Source organism: Centropristis striata, chromosome 3, assembly GCF_030273125.1.
Source record: "Centropristis striata isolate RG_2023a ecotype Rhode Island chromosome 3, C.striata_1.0, whole genome shotgun sequence".
NCBI lineage: Eukaryota > Metazoa > Chordata > Actinopteri > Perciformes > Serranidae > Centropristis > Centropristis striata.
The window spans coordinates 40,782,354-40,796,069 of NC_081519.1; the positions used below are offsets into that span (position 1 = coordinate 40,782,354).

The following is a 13,716-nucleotide window of genomic DNA, read 5'->3' on the forward strand; positions in this document are numbered from 1 at the left end:
GAGGATCAACTCTCTCCTCATTAACCCTCTAATCTTATATACACTACCGGTCAAAAGTTTTAGAACACCCCAATTTTTCCAGTTTTTTATTGAAATTCAAGCAGTTCAAGTCAAATGAACAGCTTGAAAGGGTACAAAGGTAAGTGGTGAACTGCCAGAGGTAAATAAACAAAGGTAAGGTTAACCAAAACTGAAAAATAATGTACATTTCAGAATTATACAAGTAGGCCTTTTTCAGGGAACAAGAAATAGGTTAACAACTTAACTCTATGGAGTCTTGGGCTATTTTGTACATTTTTTAAATTCTTTTCATGTCTTTGTAAGTCATTTTGTGTCTTTTTTTTTGTCATTTTGTGTCTTTTTTTAGTAATTTTGTGTCTTTTGGTGTCTTTTTTTGTCATTTTGTGTCTTTTTTTAGTCCTTTAGTCCAACATAAAATGTGATTTTGAATCTTTTTTTTACTTTCAAAACACTATCATGCTCAATAAAGAATTTTAAATGTTGCAAATGTGCATTAATTTCAGAGTACACTGAGACATTAAACTGCATCATTTTCAATTAAATTCTGGAAAAGTTGCTGTGTTCTAAAACTTTTGACCAGTAGTGTATATAATCTTATAAGATCACCAAAAATACACCTTTTATCATCAAAATGTGAACTTCCCAACAGTCCTCGAACGGATCACAGGTTACAAAAGTTTCTAAAACGAAGCTTAAAACTGTGATATTTATGTCAAAATCACTTTATTCTACGTTTCTAATTTTAAAATACCGCCAAAAATAAACCATTTGTAATAACTAGATCCTGTTAAAAACATTAAATTCTTCACTCTTTAACACAACTGTGAAGCCATGATTGATTTTGTTGAGACGAACGGTCATGTGACAAATATTCACTGAAAATCGGACAGAACTGCAGGCTGTTTACGCAGATCAGAGAGGAGTGGACAGGAGAAATTGTAAGTAGAGGTTAAAAAAAGAAATAGTTCAATATGTTTAGCATGTGGAGACCCAATTTTTATTTTCCAATATTCATGACATGTGTGGGCACTTGGAAAAGTGATATATTTATAACTTCCATTTTATTCCAATTTTTTTTTTTTTTAAATGATCAAAGAAATTAGACTTTTTTTTCCCTTTTTCTTATGATTTATGTCATTCACATAGAAGTGCAGGGCTTGTATTTGCAGTGTCCACAGACCACAAAATGATCTATTAAAAACACAAAATGGCCCAAAAATTACATAAAATTAAGCAAAAATTGACTCAAATTGACCATAAAAAGACACAAAATGACTAAAAAAATACACAAATTGACCAAAAAAAGGAAACAAAATGACAAAAAAATACACAAAATGACCAAAAAAAGCCATTAAATGACCAAAAAGACTAAAACACAGTGAGACACAAAACGGTGAGTAAAATGTAAAAATGGCATAAAAACAAGCACTCCAGACAGTTGGTCTCTACCTTATAGGATCACGTCCAGAGTAAAGAAAACATTGCTGACTTGCATTTTTTGAAGTTTTCAAGTCTGTCATAAGACTCTGGTGGGTGCTAGAAATTGAATACAGGAAACCGTCTGGACGACCTGTCAGAAATGATTTATTGCTTCTATATCTTCATAAAGTCAGGCATCCTTCTGCCTAACAGGCTAAGCTAAAATCTATAGCCCCGTTGGCTGCCCGCTGAGGCCCCAATGATCGTTTCACACCAGAAAACAAAACTGATGGATGGATGAGACGGAGGGAAAGCTGTCCAGGTACCAATTCCTCTATCCCTGTGTGGGGTGGAAGTTTGGTCCGAGGCTGGAAGTAGCTGTAAATTTGTGTTGGCACTTGGCAGAGGCTGTTGCCAAAGTGCTACTTTATCGATCCGGTGATAAGAACGGTAAACAGACTGTTTTGTCTAGGTTGAAATATTTATCTTCTACAGACGGATACTAATGGATCCTATGGATCAACCAGGATTATTATGATTTAAATAGGATAAACGGGATTGTGGCAGTGATTAGTCGATTTATCAATTAGTAAACTAATCCCCAACTATTGAGGTAATGTATTCATTGAAAAAAAGTTGTTTGCAGCCTCTCAAAGGTGGAGATTTCCTCCTTTTCTCTGCTTTATATCATTTTAACTAAATATATTTAGGTTTTGCACTGAAAAGACAGTATTTTTGACTTTTTTTGCTATTTTTCTGACATTTTATAGACAAAGCTGGGTAAACTGGGCTGAGTTGGGTAAAAGGGCATTTGTTTACTCTGCACCTTATGCATGGAATATGTGCCAGAAAGAATGGAAATTAACTGAATTTGTTTCTTTGAGCACTTTTAAATCCAAACTAAGAGTTGTTGAGGCCAATTCCATAACATGCACTTGTTTCTCATGACGTGTTTAAGGTCTGTATGCTATGTAAATATGTAACTGTATTCTGTGTTTGCTGCCCCTTGGCCAGGGCTCGATTGAAAAAGAGGTTCTTAATCTCAATGGGATATTCCTGGTTAAATAAAGGTTAAATAAAAAAAATGTAAAAGCCATTCACCGTGAAAAATCACCTTCAGATCAATTGTTAATGAAAGTAATTGTTAGTTGCAGTCCGACTGACCACTGGGCTCCATGTTACAGGTTGCATGAAGCATGCGCTCTGCAGATCACTGTTAAAAGTGCGATAATCAGTTTTTTATTGAAAAGAATGATCTATAAATTCTAAATTCTAAAATGTTTGCAGTTTTATATGCTCATAATATTTGAGAGTTGTGTTTTCAGCTTGTTCTGCTCCCTCTAAGTGGCCACATAAATAAAACCAATGAGACTTCAAAGCAGAAAGGCATCATGCAGATGTCTGCTAAAACAAGTTGTTGTCACCGCAGAATATTAAATAAGATTGCCTTTTTCTGTTTTTGTGACAAGCATGTACACTGTAAAAAGAAAAAACTTTAATTTACGGTAAAATACCGGCAGCTGTGGTTGCCAGAACTTCACTGTAAAAAATACAGTGAGCTTATGTAAATGTAAATATAAGCAAAAACTGTAATGTATACTGAATAATCCCATTCCTTAAGGGTAATTGTGTCATCATGGTAATTCTCCATTAATTTTACATGAAAATGTTATATTTTTTACAGCAAAAATGTGTGTTTCCTACAGTTTATGACAGCAGGAATTAAAGTTTTATGCTATTCTTTACGATTTACAGTCATTAAAAGTATCTACTACGGTGATGTACAATGTTTAATTTCACAACCTATTTCTGATGTAATTTGACAGTGTTTTACTGTCATTTCTACAAATATTTTTTACAGTGTACATCCCATAAAAGACATCTCTTAGATATTCACTTCCAGCCCTGTTAGAGGGAGTCATATCTGCACGTGGTGTGTTTTGTTACATTATGCTGCTTGATGGAATTAAATCAGGGCAGCTACATCAGCAGCCTCAACCATAATTGTCCATTACGGCATTGGCCTGACATCCCATGTCTTTTGTTTGTGTCGTGCTCTGCAGATACTGAACACATGCAGACACATTCTGCAGCAATGGGATAGAGAAAACTTATTCCTCTGAGAAACTTTTGAATTAAAGCTGCAGGTCGTGATTGCATTTTTCAGTCAGATAGAGATTTTTTAATAATAATGTTTGGGCGTCATCATAGCAACACAGGAGTCTGTTCAAGCAGCTGCCTGTGCTGAGAAACAGAACTGCACCTTCTAGCAGGAATAAAAAAGATGTATCGCTGTGATGCAAAGGTCACTAATTTTGCTGTCGTGGCTATTGATTGGCGGTTAAGTTAAGGCATCATACCCTCAGAGTGTTTCTCTCACAGATGGTCTGGTCCTAATGAACCACACTAACGAGCCAGATGCCTCCGTGCTGCGCTACACAAGGTCCTGTGAGGTTATATCGCAGGAATCACACATACATTTTTAATCTACGACACAGAGAGGAACCATGAGGGCACATTATTCATTTCATTTCATTTGATTTTCATATTTTATCCTTTATTTATTTCTCTGGGAATCATTGAGGGCAACCCCTCATTTCCAGTGATGTCAGGAGCACAGAGAAAACACAATGAAGAACAAACAACAACAGACAAAACACTTGAAAATATTAAAAACAGTTACAGTGAAAGGCAGAGTTATTGGTTATCATAGTTTTAAACTGGCCCATAGTTATAATTGTGTTGAGTTTGAGTGAATGTTGTAAGATGTTCCAGGTAGATGCAGCAGAGAATCTGAAAGCAGTTTTGGTAACGCTTTATATTAAGATCCTTGTAATAACCATTAATTAACAAGTAATAAGGCCCTTGTAAATCCTTACAAGATGCTTATTAACATTATTGTGTGTTTATAAGCTTATATAAGTGTTAATAATGGCATTACAAACACCCATGACCCACCCATTATGTCTTTGCCGTGCCTTTATTAATCTTATTTTGTTTGCTTATTGATATTAAAATAAACTTTATTGCTCATCTATTATAAGTTAACTATAAGTTAACAATGCTTTTTGCAACTACCGGATCTAAAGCGAGAACAATGCCTTATTACTTGTTAATTAATGGTTATTAAGGACCTTATTATAAAGCGTTACCGCAGTTTTTCCAAATTCAGTATTTGTCCGAAGGACATTAAGCATTAAGCAATCACTTGAGCGTGTGGGATAATTACTATGTGACCAGTTTATTAAAGTGGCATGTTGCCTATCAAGACTTTATAAATCTCACAGATAAAGGTGCCCATCCCACCTTGTTGTATAGGATGCAATGATGGGTGGAATAACTGTCACCAGTCATGAAACACATACGACTTGATTTAACATCACTACTATGTGTTCATATATTACATGCCACACTACAACGTCTGCAACTCCATAAAACACTTACTTTTCATAAGGTACACACACCATCCCGCACATACACATTGAACATTGATATTAGCTGGAAACTATGTGAATATTTTTGGAGAGTTGAACCTTGTAGTGCACTTTATTTAGGCGTGGAAAATCCAGAGTGAATTGTGTTACTGACCAGGTGTAGGCCTGTCACACAAGGGGGCGGAGCTCCCCTAAAAGGGGGCGGAGCTCCCCTAAAAGGCGTCCGATCGGAAACAGTGCAATGCTGCAACACGTCCTACGTAAATAATGATATTTTGAAAAATGGATTCAAAAATCTTCAAAATCAAGGATGCACATGCGCAAGCCACATAGGAAATCTGAGGTCAGTCTTACTAACGGTCAGAGAGATATGAACTAGACCAGTGATTCCCAACCGGGGGGGCCCGACCTCCCCAGGGGGGCGCCAAAGATCCATAGGGGGTCGCGAAGCCCTCTTGATTTTAAGGGATGTAATAAATCTAAGGTGTTAAATATAGATGAGTCAGCATTTAATTCATAGTGGGAGAAAAAACAACTAAATAAGGGCTACATTAAATGTTTATTCATTTATTTAAATAGAAAAATCACTATGGAAAAGTTTAAAAATAGGCTATATCGCGAGATATATATCCCGATTGGCATAAAAGGTTGGGAACCACTGCCCTAGACACACATCCACACACACACACACACACACACAGACACAGATGCTTCTTGCTTTATAGATAGATTATGTTGTGCTGGCATACTGGTTCACGGACCTGTTGATGTAAATGTGAAATTTCATAAACTACACTGACAATGCGTGTGCAAAAAACAAAAATATATATTTTTGCAGATGAGACACTGCAGATATATATCTCTGTTTTTTATTATGAGGCAGGGCATGAACAGCATATAAGCTCCTTCTGGTTCATGCTCTCGCTTTATTTAGCGTCAGTGTATGTGATGGTGATGGACGCAGTGCAAACCATCTGCGATCCATTTACAATGTTGTGTAAAATGAGACGTCCTGAGCATTATGTGTGTTGGCTGGCAGCCGGTGCCTCCCTGCTTGCGTCTCTGTCAGTCCGTCTTTGTTTGTCTGTTCTCCATCTGCCTGTCTGCGTGTGTGTGTGTGTGTGTGTGTGTGTGTGTGTGTTTGCTTGTAATCCATTTCTCCATCACTCCTGAGCAATTGGCAGCCAAGATATTAAGAAGTCACCATCAGACCACACAGTTATTGGATACATTCATCACGACGGCATTTAATATTGCCGCAGAATTCCAATCAGAATTTTAATGTAAGCTGCTATTGAGATGACATTAGCTGCTGTTTTCGTAATCAGCTGCATCTTGTTTAAGCAGTGCAAAAAACTCATTACAATTAACATGTTACTGAGAAAGTTTGGGGCTTCAAAAGTGTAGGAGCAGGCGTCCATTTTCTCTCTGAGGTGTTCCTCAGGGAGTGTGGTGTCCACTAGAGGGCAGCACAGACAACTGAGAGTGAACTCACCCTCTTCTCTCTTCTTCTCTCTTTCAGGGCCAAAGTGTTTCGGGGAAAGAAGGTCCTTGGAGACTACGACATCAAAGTGGAGCAGGTATCATATTGATTTTTACAGACCTGTAATGCTGAAGAATCATTTATTTAAGGTTGAAGAGGATCAGAGCAGAGACCAAAGAGAGCTGACACCATATTCACGTTTGATATGTAAATGCAAAGCTTTCCACTGACAGGCTGAGACACTGGGGGCCTCACACATTTCCAATAAAAACAAAAGACTCTTTCAGATTCTTCTGCTTGTCTTTGCTTATTCAGCAGGTTATACGTTTCTTGAAAGAAAGTGTAAAAGGTGTCACATTATGAATGCGACCTTACTGTGTGGAGGTGAACTAAAGTGTCTAAAGTGTGAGGACGAAAAGTTATTCAGATTCAGTGTTGGTCCGGATGATGAGGGGCATTTTGGTCCAGACTTAAACATCTCAACAACTGTTGGATGGTTTGCTGGTACAGATATTCATGTCACCCAGAGCAGTAGTTCTCAACCTTTTTGAGTCCGACCCCCAATTTGATATGCATGTTGTCCGCCACCCCTGCTCACTGAACACAATCAAGCACAGATTCAGATCACCCAAAAAAAGACACAAAATGACCAAAAAATTACATAAAATTAAGCAAAAAGGACTCAAATTGACCACAAAATGACAAAAAAATGACCACAAAAAGACACAAAATGACCAAAAAATTACATAAAATTAAGCAAAAAATGACTCAAATTGACCACAAAATGACAAAAATGACCAAAAAAAGACACAAAATGACAAAAAAAAAACACAAAATGACCAAAAAAACCCACAAAATGACCAAAAAAAGACACAAAATTACCAAAAAAAAGACACAAAATGACAAAAAAAAGACACAAAATGGCCAAGAAAAGACATTAAATGACCAAAAAAGACTAAAACACATGAACACATGAGAACTTTAACACAGTGGAGACAGAGCTGACTTCCAAAATGATTTGCCGACCCCCAGAAATCATCTCGCGACCCCAATTGGGGTCCCGACCCCAAGGTTGAGAATAGCTGCCCCAGAGGATGAGTCTTGCAAACTTTGTTAATCCCCTCACTCTTTATGTAGTGCCACCAGCTGCGGAGAGTTTTAACTTTTGGCAAAAGTTGTAATAAGCGATAAGGCGATAAGAACGGTAAACAGGCTACTTTTTCTAGGTTGAAATATTTCAATCAATCAGCCAATTTATCGATTAGTAAAATAACCACCAACTATTTAGGTATCTATTCTATTATCTATTCATTGAAAAAAAAACATAATTTTCAGTCTCTCAAATATGGATTTTCCTAATTTAATTAAACTCTGCCTTAAATCACGTTGAACTAAATATATCTGAGGAATTCATTGGTATCAACCATGTCATGATATCATGTCGGGAAGGGTGAAATAACGTGTCAAAGTTAGCACAAAGACTTTCCTGTTCAGAGGCTGTCGCAGGTTCGATCTATGCACTGCAAAAAAGGAAAAGTTGGGTGAACTCAAAATTTCATGGCAACAAACTTCGATAAAATTTTAAGTTGGACAATTAAACTAAATATTTTAAGTTTTGTTTTTGAGTTTGCTCAACTCTGAATTCAGATTTTTGTCAACTCAACTGTAAGTTGTACTAACTTACTATTTTACATTGTAATAACTTTTAATCCTTACTTCTGCTAACTTCTGCAATGTGCTGAATTGGCACGATTGTAATGCCGCTATGAAATGTAAATTTTGAGTTAGCATTGATACGTTAATGGCTACTCATGTAGCTGTAACAAGCAGCGCCGCTAGCATCAGTTAGCCGATTTCGCTAATGAATTTCACCGCTTTCCCACATTTCACAACAAAGAAATAAGAGTTAGCAGAACTATTGTCCCTTGTTGTGAACCCCAACTTAAAGATATAAGTAACAACAACTCACCAACTTGTTTGAGCAGACAACTGGCTTCCTTTGTTGTGCTAACTTACATTATTGCCCTAAATGTCAATAATTGATATTTTCAAGTTTTACCAACTTAAATCACTGTTTTAGGCCAAAAAATACACGTTGGCTTTTTTTGCAGTATGGGTAGCCTCAAGTCTCATCTTTACATACATGCCTGCTTCATGATGATAAAATGCAGTTAAAGGCAAAAACCACTTGCATGTCAAATTAATATTTAAATCCCCAGCTTTCAGACGATGTACAGCACTTCTATGTGACCTGCTATCCCCCCTAAAAGGCCACTAAAATAAAATAAATAAATAAAAGGAGCAGAATGATAAGGGGTTATCCTAAAAAATGACTTCTGTGCATGTTTACTTGTGCGTATGGAGTATAACCACATTTTTCACAACTACCAGTATTAAGTTATACCAGTTCATGTTGTAGATACAGTAATACTAAAGTTATTATGTGTATCATATATTAAACATGGTGTGTCATGTTGGTTGAGCAAGCCTGACCAGTAAACCATGTTTATTTTATAATACTTCATCCGAAATGACTCTTCTCTGCGGTTCACACCAAACAGTTTCACACCTAATAGATGTTTACAGTAAAATTACAACCTCAAGCATACCACAGAAACAAGAATAGACTCAAGAGGAGAGAGGAGTCGACAGCTATGAGTCACAGAGAAATCCTCACTATGATTGAAACCACACTAAAGACAAGGACAGGCCCATTATTTTACAAGGATGACTTTTTGGTTTATGTGTCCAGTAATACAGATTTGTTTATGTCCCAATATATACAAGATTTATCGAGAGAGTTTCACTGAAACTCTGAGGGAAGTTTATTGAAAGATAAATTATTTTGGTTTTATTTAAATTTTATTTTGCTCACAGTTTGTGGAAAGCCTTTTAAGTCAATATTAAATAAATAAATATGCCTATGAAATGAATAAATATGGCTGCAAATTAAATACTGAAATAAATAAATAAGGCGATAAATAAATAAAAATAAATGTAATTTTTCAAATGACTGCTTTGATCTGTTTTAGGAGACTTTTAGTTATTTCTTTATATATATATGTATTGCCTCATATAAAACACATATTCAATATTTATTTAATAGGCTTCTATACGTGTATTTATTTGTTTAATATTGACTTAAATGACATTTCATTATAGTATCAGTATAATATTAACTGTAATTATGAATAAGAGTTGAAATATTACACTTTTTCTTGCACAATGACCTTAACTGTTGAGAAGCTGACATTCTGCTTCTTGTATGTGAGATTCTACAGGATCCATTTTCAAAATTGACATATATGATGAAACAATGTTTAGAATTTACTGGATTTTCATCACTACTGTTTCAAGATTCCTCTTTGCGTCCTCACAGGCCGAGTTCTCGGAGGTCAGCCTCGTCTCACAATCAAATGGAACCTGTAACGTGGACATGCAGGTCATCAGGGGCGGGACCAAAGTGGTCAGGTCAGTAATACAGAAACACACTCACAAACACACACATTACTCCCAAAATACAACCAAATAATAATAATAATAATAGAAACGTAACCTCAGCCATCAGATAATTCAATATCAAACTCCCATAATGCTTTTTATTGTTCATTATATAAAATTGTTTGTTGGTAACGCTTTATAATAAGGTCCTTAATAACCATTAATTAACAAGTAATAAGGCATTGTTCTCGCTTTAGATCCGGTAGTTGCTAAAAGCATAGTTAACTTATAGTTAACTTATAATAGATGAGCAATAAAGTATATTTTAATATCAATAAGCAAACAAAATAAGATTAATAAAGGCATGGCAAAGACATAATGGGTGGGTCATGGGTGTTTGTAATGCCATTATTAACACTTATATAAGCTTATAAACACACAATAATGTTAATAAGCATCTTGTAAGGACTTACAAGGGCCTTATTACTTGTTAATTAATGGTTATTACAAGGACCTTAATATAAAGCGTTACCAAATTGTTTTAGTCAGGACTAAATGAATGTATAGTTGTAATCTACAACATGATATAGAAAAGAATAGATCTTCATTGTCATTCTGCTTTGAACAATGAAAATGTTGTTGAGCAATCACAGAATGCAAAGAAGAAATACAAGCCTGTGTATTTTTATTGATTTTTTTTTTCTGAAGGTCATTTTCTTTTCACAAAGAAGTAGAACACAGAAATAGATTTTCAAGGCTTTTAATTACGAATTGAATTAATTGCTCTACTCTTAGAACCTAATTAAAATGACCTACAATCCCCAAATACAAAACACTGCAACCCTGACCTCAATCTAAAACTCACCATTTAAATAACTTTATTAAATTGATGCCACTGTGGAGGACATTTGTTCAACCAACAATCAGACATACAGTACAGGCCAAAAGTTTGGACACACACCTTCTCATTCAATGTGTTTCCTTTATTTTCATGACTATTTACATTGTAGATTCATCAAAACTATTAAAGAACACATGTGGAATTATGTACTTAACAAAAAAGTGTGAAATAACTGAAAACATGTCTTATATTCTAGTAAGCAAAGGGTGGTTACTTTGAGGAATCTAAAATACAAGACATGTTTTCAGTTATTTCACACTTTTTTGTTAAGTACATAATTCCATATGTGTTCATTAATAGTTTTGATGCCTTCAGTGAGAATCTACAATGTAAATAGTCATGAAAATAAAGAAAAACGCATTGAATGAGAAGGTGCGTGTCCAAACTTTTGGCCTGTGCTGTACATCAATTTTTAAAACCCTGAGTCACGTTCATGCATCAATTAAAGATGATCCAAAGACATTTTACTGCAAGATCAGACAGAGAAACACTGAGAGTGCTCTTGAAAACGATGGATACATTTCTTTACTGTAAGTTCTGATGAATGGAAAAAGGGCTGAGGAGTATATGACTGCAGTCGCTACCCACACTCTGACAGAGTATACAGGCATGTGAATGTGTTGTAACCCAGACAATCACACAGACCCACTCACACACCGCAAACCACACTGACACAGACACCAGAGTCCCAGCTGGAGACTGCCAGCGATTAGGCAAGACTGTAACTCCCACAGCTCAGCAACCAACAAAACTAACAGGAAATAAAGACGTCCGCCTCAGTCTGAATATCAGCCTCTCCGCCCTGTAATTATGCTTTATGAGGGGTTGGTCCCCACATGCCCACACACACACACAGACACACACACACACACACACGCAGTGACCACTGCCTGATTCACCTGTCCTGACAGGATCACGTATAATTATATATACAGTCATGGAAAAATGTTTTGGACCATTGTTTTCTTCAATTTCCATGGTTTTCTTGATAATAACCAAAATCATTTTCAAGTAAACCATGGAAAATGGCTTGATATCAGCTCTTAAATTAAACTCTTGTGAACTATTTTTGTTGTTATCACTATATTTGTTCAAACAAATTTACCTTTAGTTGTACCAGGCATTAAAATGAACAAGACATTGAAGAAAACAATGGTGGTCTAATCATTTTTTTCCATGACTGTATATCCTTTATTTAACCAGGTAAAAGCCTCATTGAGATTAAAAATCTATTTTTCAAGAGAGACCTGACCAAGAACAGCAGCATAAAAAGACAAGTTACAATATTAAACACAGGTATCACAAACATTAAATACAAATACAGCCATCACAATAACACTGAGTGAGTATCAATAGCCAACTTATAAGGAGCAGTGACCAAGGGAAGCCTTTTCTTTGTCCTTTAAAATCGATTTGAATTCCACGATTTTTTCATCAGCTCAGACAGTTTCAAGTCCTTTTGCAAATTATTCCATGAAAAAGGGGCGGCATAACTAAAAGCTTTCTTACCTAACTCTGTTAGGTATTAAATCTAGTACGAGATTAAAGTGGCAAATCTACGAGAAAAAAATGTGCAGATTTAAGAGATTTAAAGTGGTGAATCTGCGAGAAAAAAGTTGCTTTTTTCCCACTTTTTTGTAGTAAATCTACGACTTTTTTCGTGCAGATTTGCCACTTTAAATCTCTTAAATCTGCGACTTTTTTTCGTGCAGATTTGCCACTTTAATCTAGTAAATATGCAACTTTTTTCTTGAAATATTACCTGAAGTTACCAAATATAGTTCTTTGCCTGATAAAGGGTTAAGGACCCGCGGGGGCTTAATGAGTCGTAGCGGCACAGACCTCCTGCAGCAGTCTCTCCCAGCTGCAAAGCCGGAGGGGATGTTAACCCCTTAGCGTCCAGTCTGCAAATTGCTAATAAGCTAACAGTTTGCTCTGTAGCAGTACAGTGTGTATGTGCTGCTGCAGCACGAGGTGTTCACTCTGTGCACACACTAAAAACTGTTCCTATTGTTTGTTTAAAAGTAGAGCAATAAAAATACAGATGTTTTCCCTAATATGATTAATAATCGTGATTAATCATCGTGATTACAATATTGATCAAAATAATCGTGATTATCAATTTTTGCCATAATCGTGCAGCCCTAGTGTAGACCATATTGAGTTTGGTTTCGACACATGTGTATATATATGTATATATATATATATACATATATATACACAGGTATGAGGAGAGCAACCCAATAATAGATTTGTAGATAAAAAAAACTAACCAATGAGACTGCCTGTGAACATACAAAGAATGAAATGCAGAGCACAATGATAAACACAGTCCAACTTATTTAGGCTCTGATTAGTTGCATTCATATAAAGGAAACCCCCGTAGTCTAGTAGAGGCAAGAAAGTTGCAGAAATGTAAGCCTCTTGTAGACCTCCGGAGTCGTGTCATGGCCTCCGTCTCACCCAAACATGGACTTTCTGTCAAAAAGATTAATGTTTATAAGACATAATTGTCAGTCTGTCTTTTCCCCCTCCTATCTGACTTCATTGCAGGCTTTTTAGACTTTTTAACTATCTACATTTATCTCTGTAATTGCACTGTGTCCATCGATTTCAAGTCAAAGCAGTGATTTTTGCTAACTGCTCTGAGTCTGTGTGTTGCTTAGTAACTCTCACTTCCCTGAAGACGATGTAATGTTTTCCACGCTGTGAACATGTCACTACACAATATTCAGCTCCTCTTATCTTCATACGTCTTTTAGGGCTTTATAGCTTTAGTGTTTTTTTTACAGGGTGCAATTGAGAGAATAAATATTGAGCAAAAAAACATCAAACAGAATCAAATAGATACTATGACCCTGCAATTTATGATAAACATTTAGAGTGTGAAAAAATGGTGTAAAAGTTGCAGTTGGAGCCTGAACAGTTAGCAGATTTGGTGTTAAAGAAGAGGAAGAGGCTGTGAATCATCACAAGGATTATAGTGTATTAACTGTCATTCTTCAGCACACAGAAAC

The 13,716-nt window shown here is 35.9% G+C and overlaps 1 protein-coding gene across 1 annotated transcript in view; it reads left to right on the plus strand.

Annotated features, from left to right (window-relative positions):
• Positions 1 to 13,716, plus strand: part of syn2b (synapsin IIb) — a 128,334-nt gene that overhangs the window by 66,096 nt on the left and 48,522 nt on the right. Inside the window, exons 2-3 of the mRNA XM_059327368.1 lie at positions 6,397 to 6,454; positions 9,737 to 9,828. Coding sequence (XP_059183351.1) covers positions 6,397 to 6,454; positions 9,737 to 9,828 — 150 coding nt within the window. The remainder of the gene's footprint in view (positions 1 to 6,396; positions 6,455 to 9,736; positions 9,829 to 13,716) is intronic.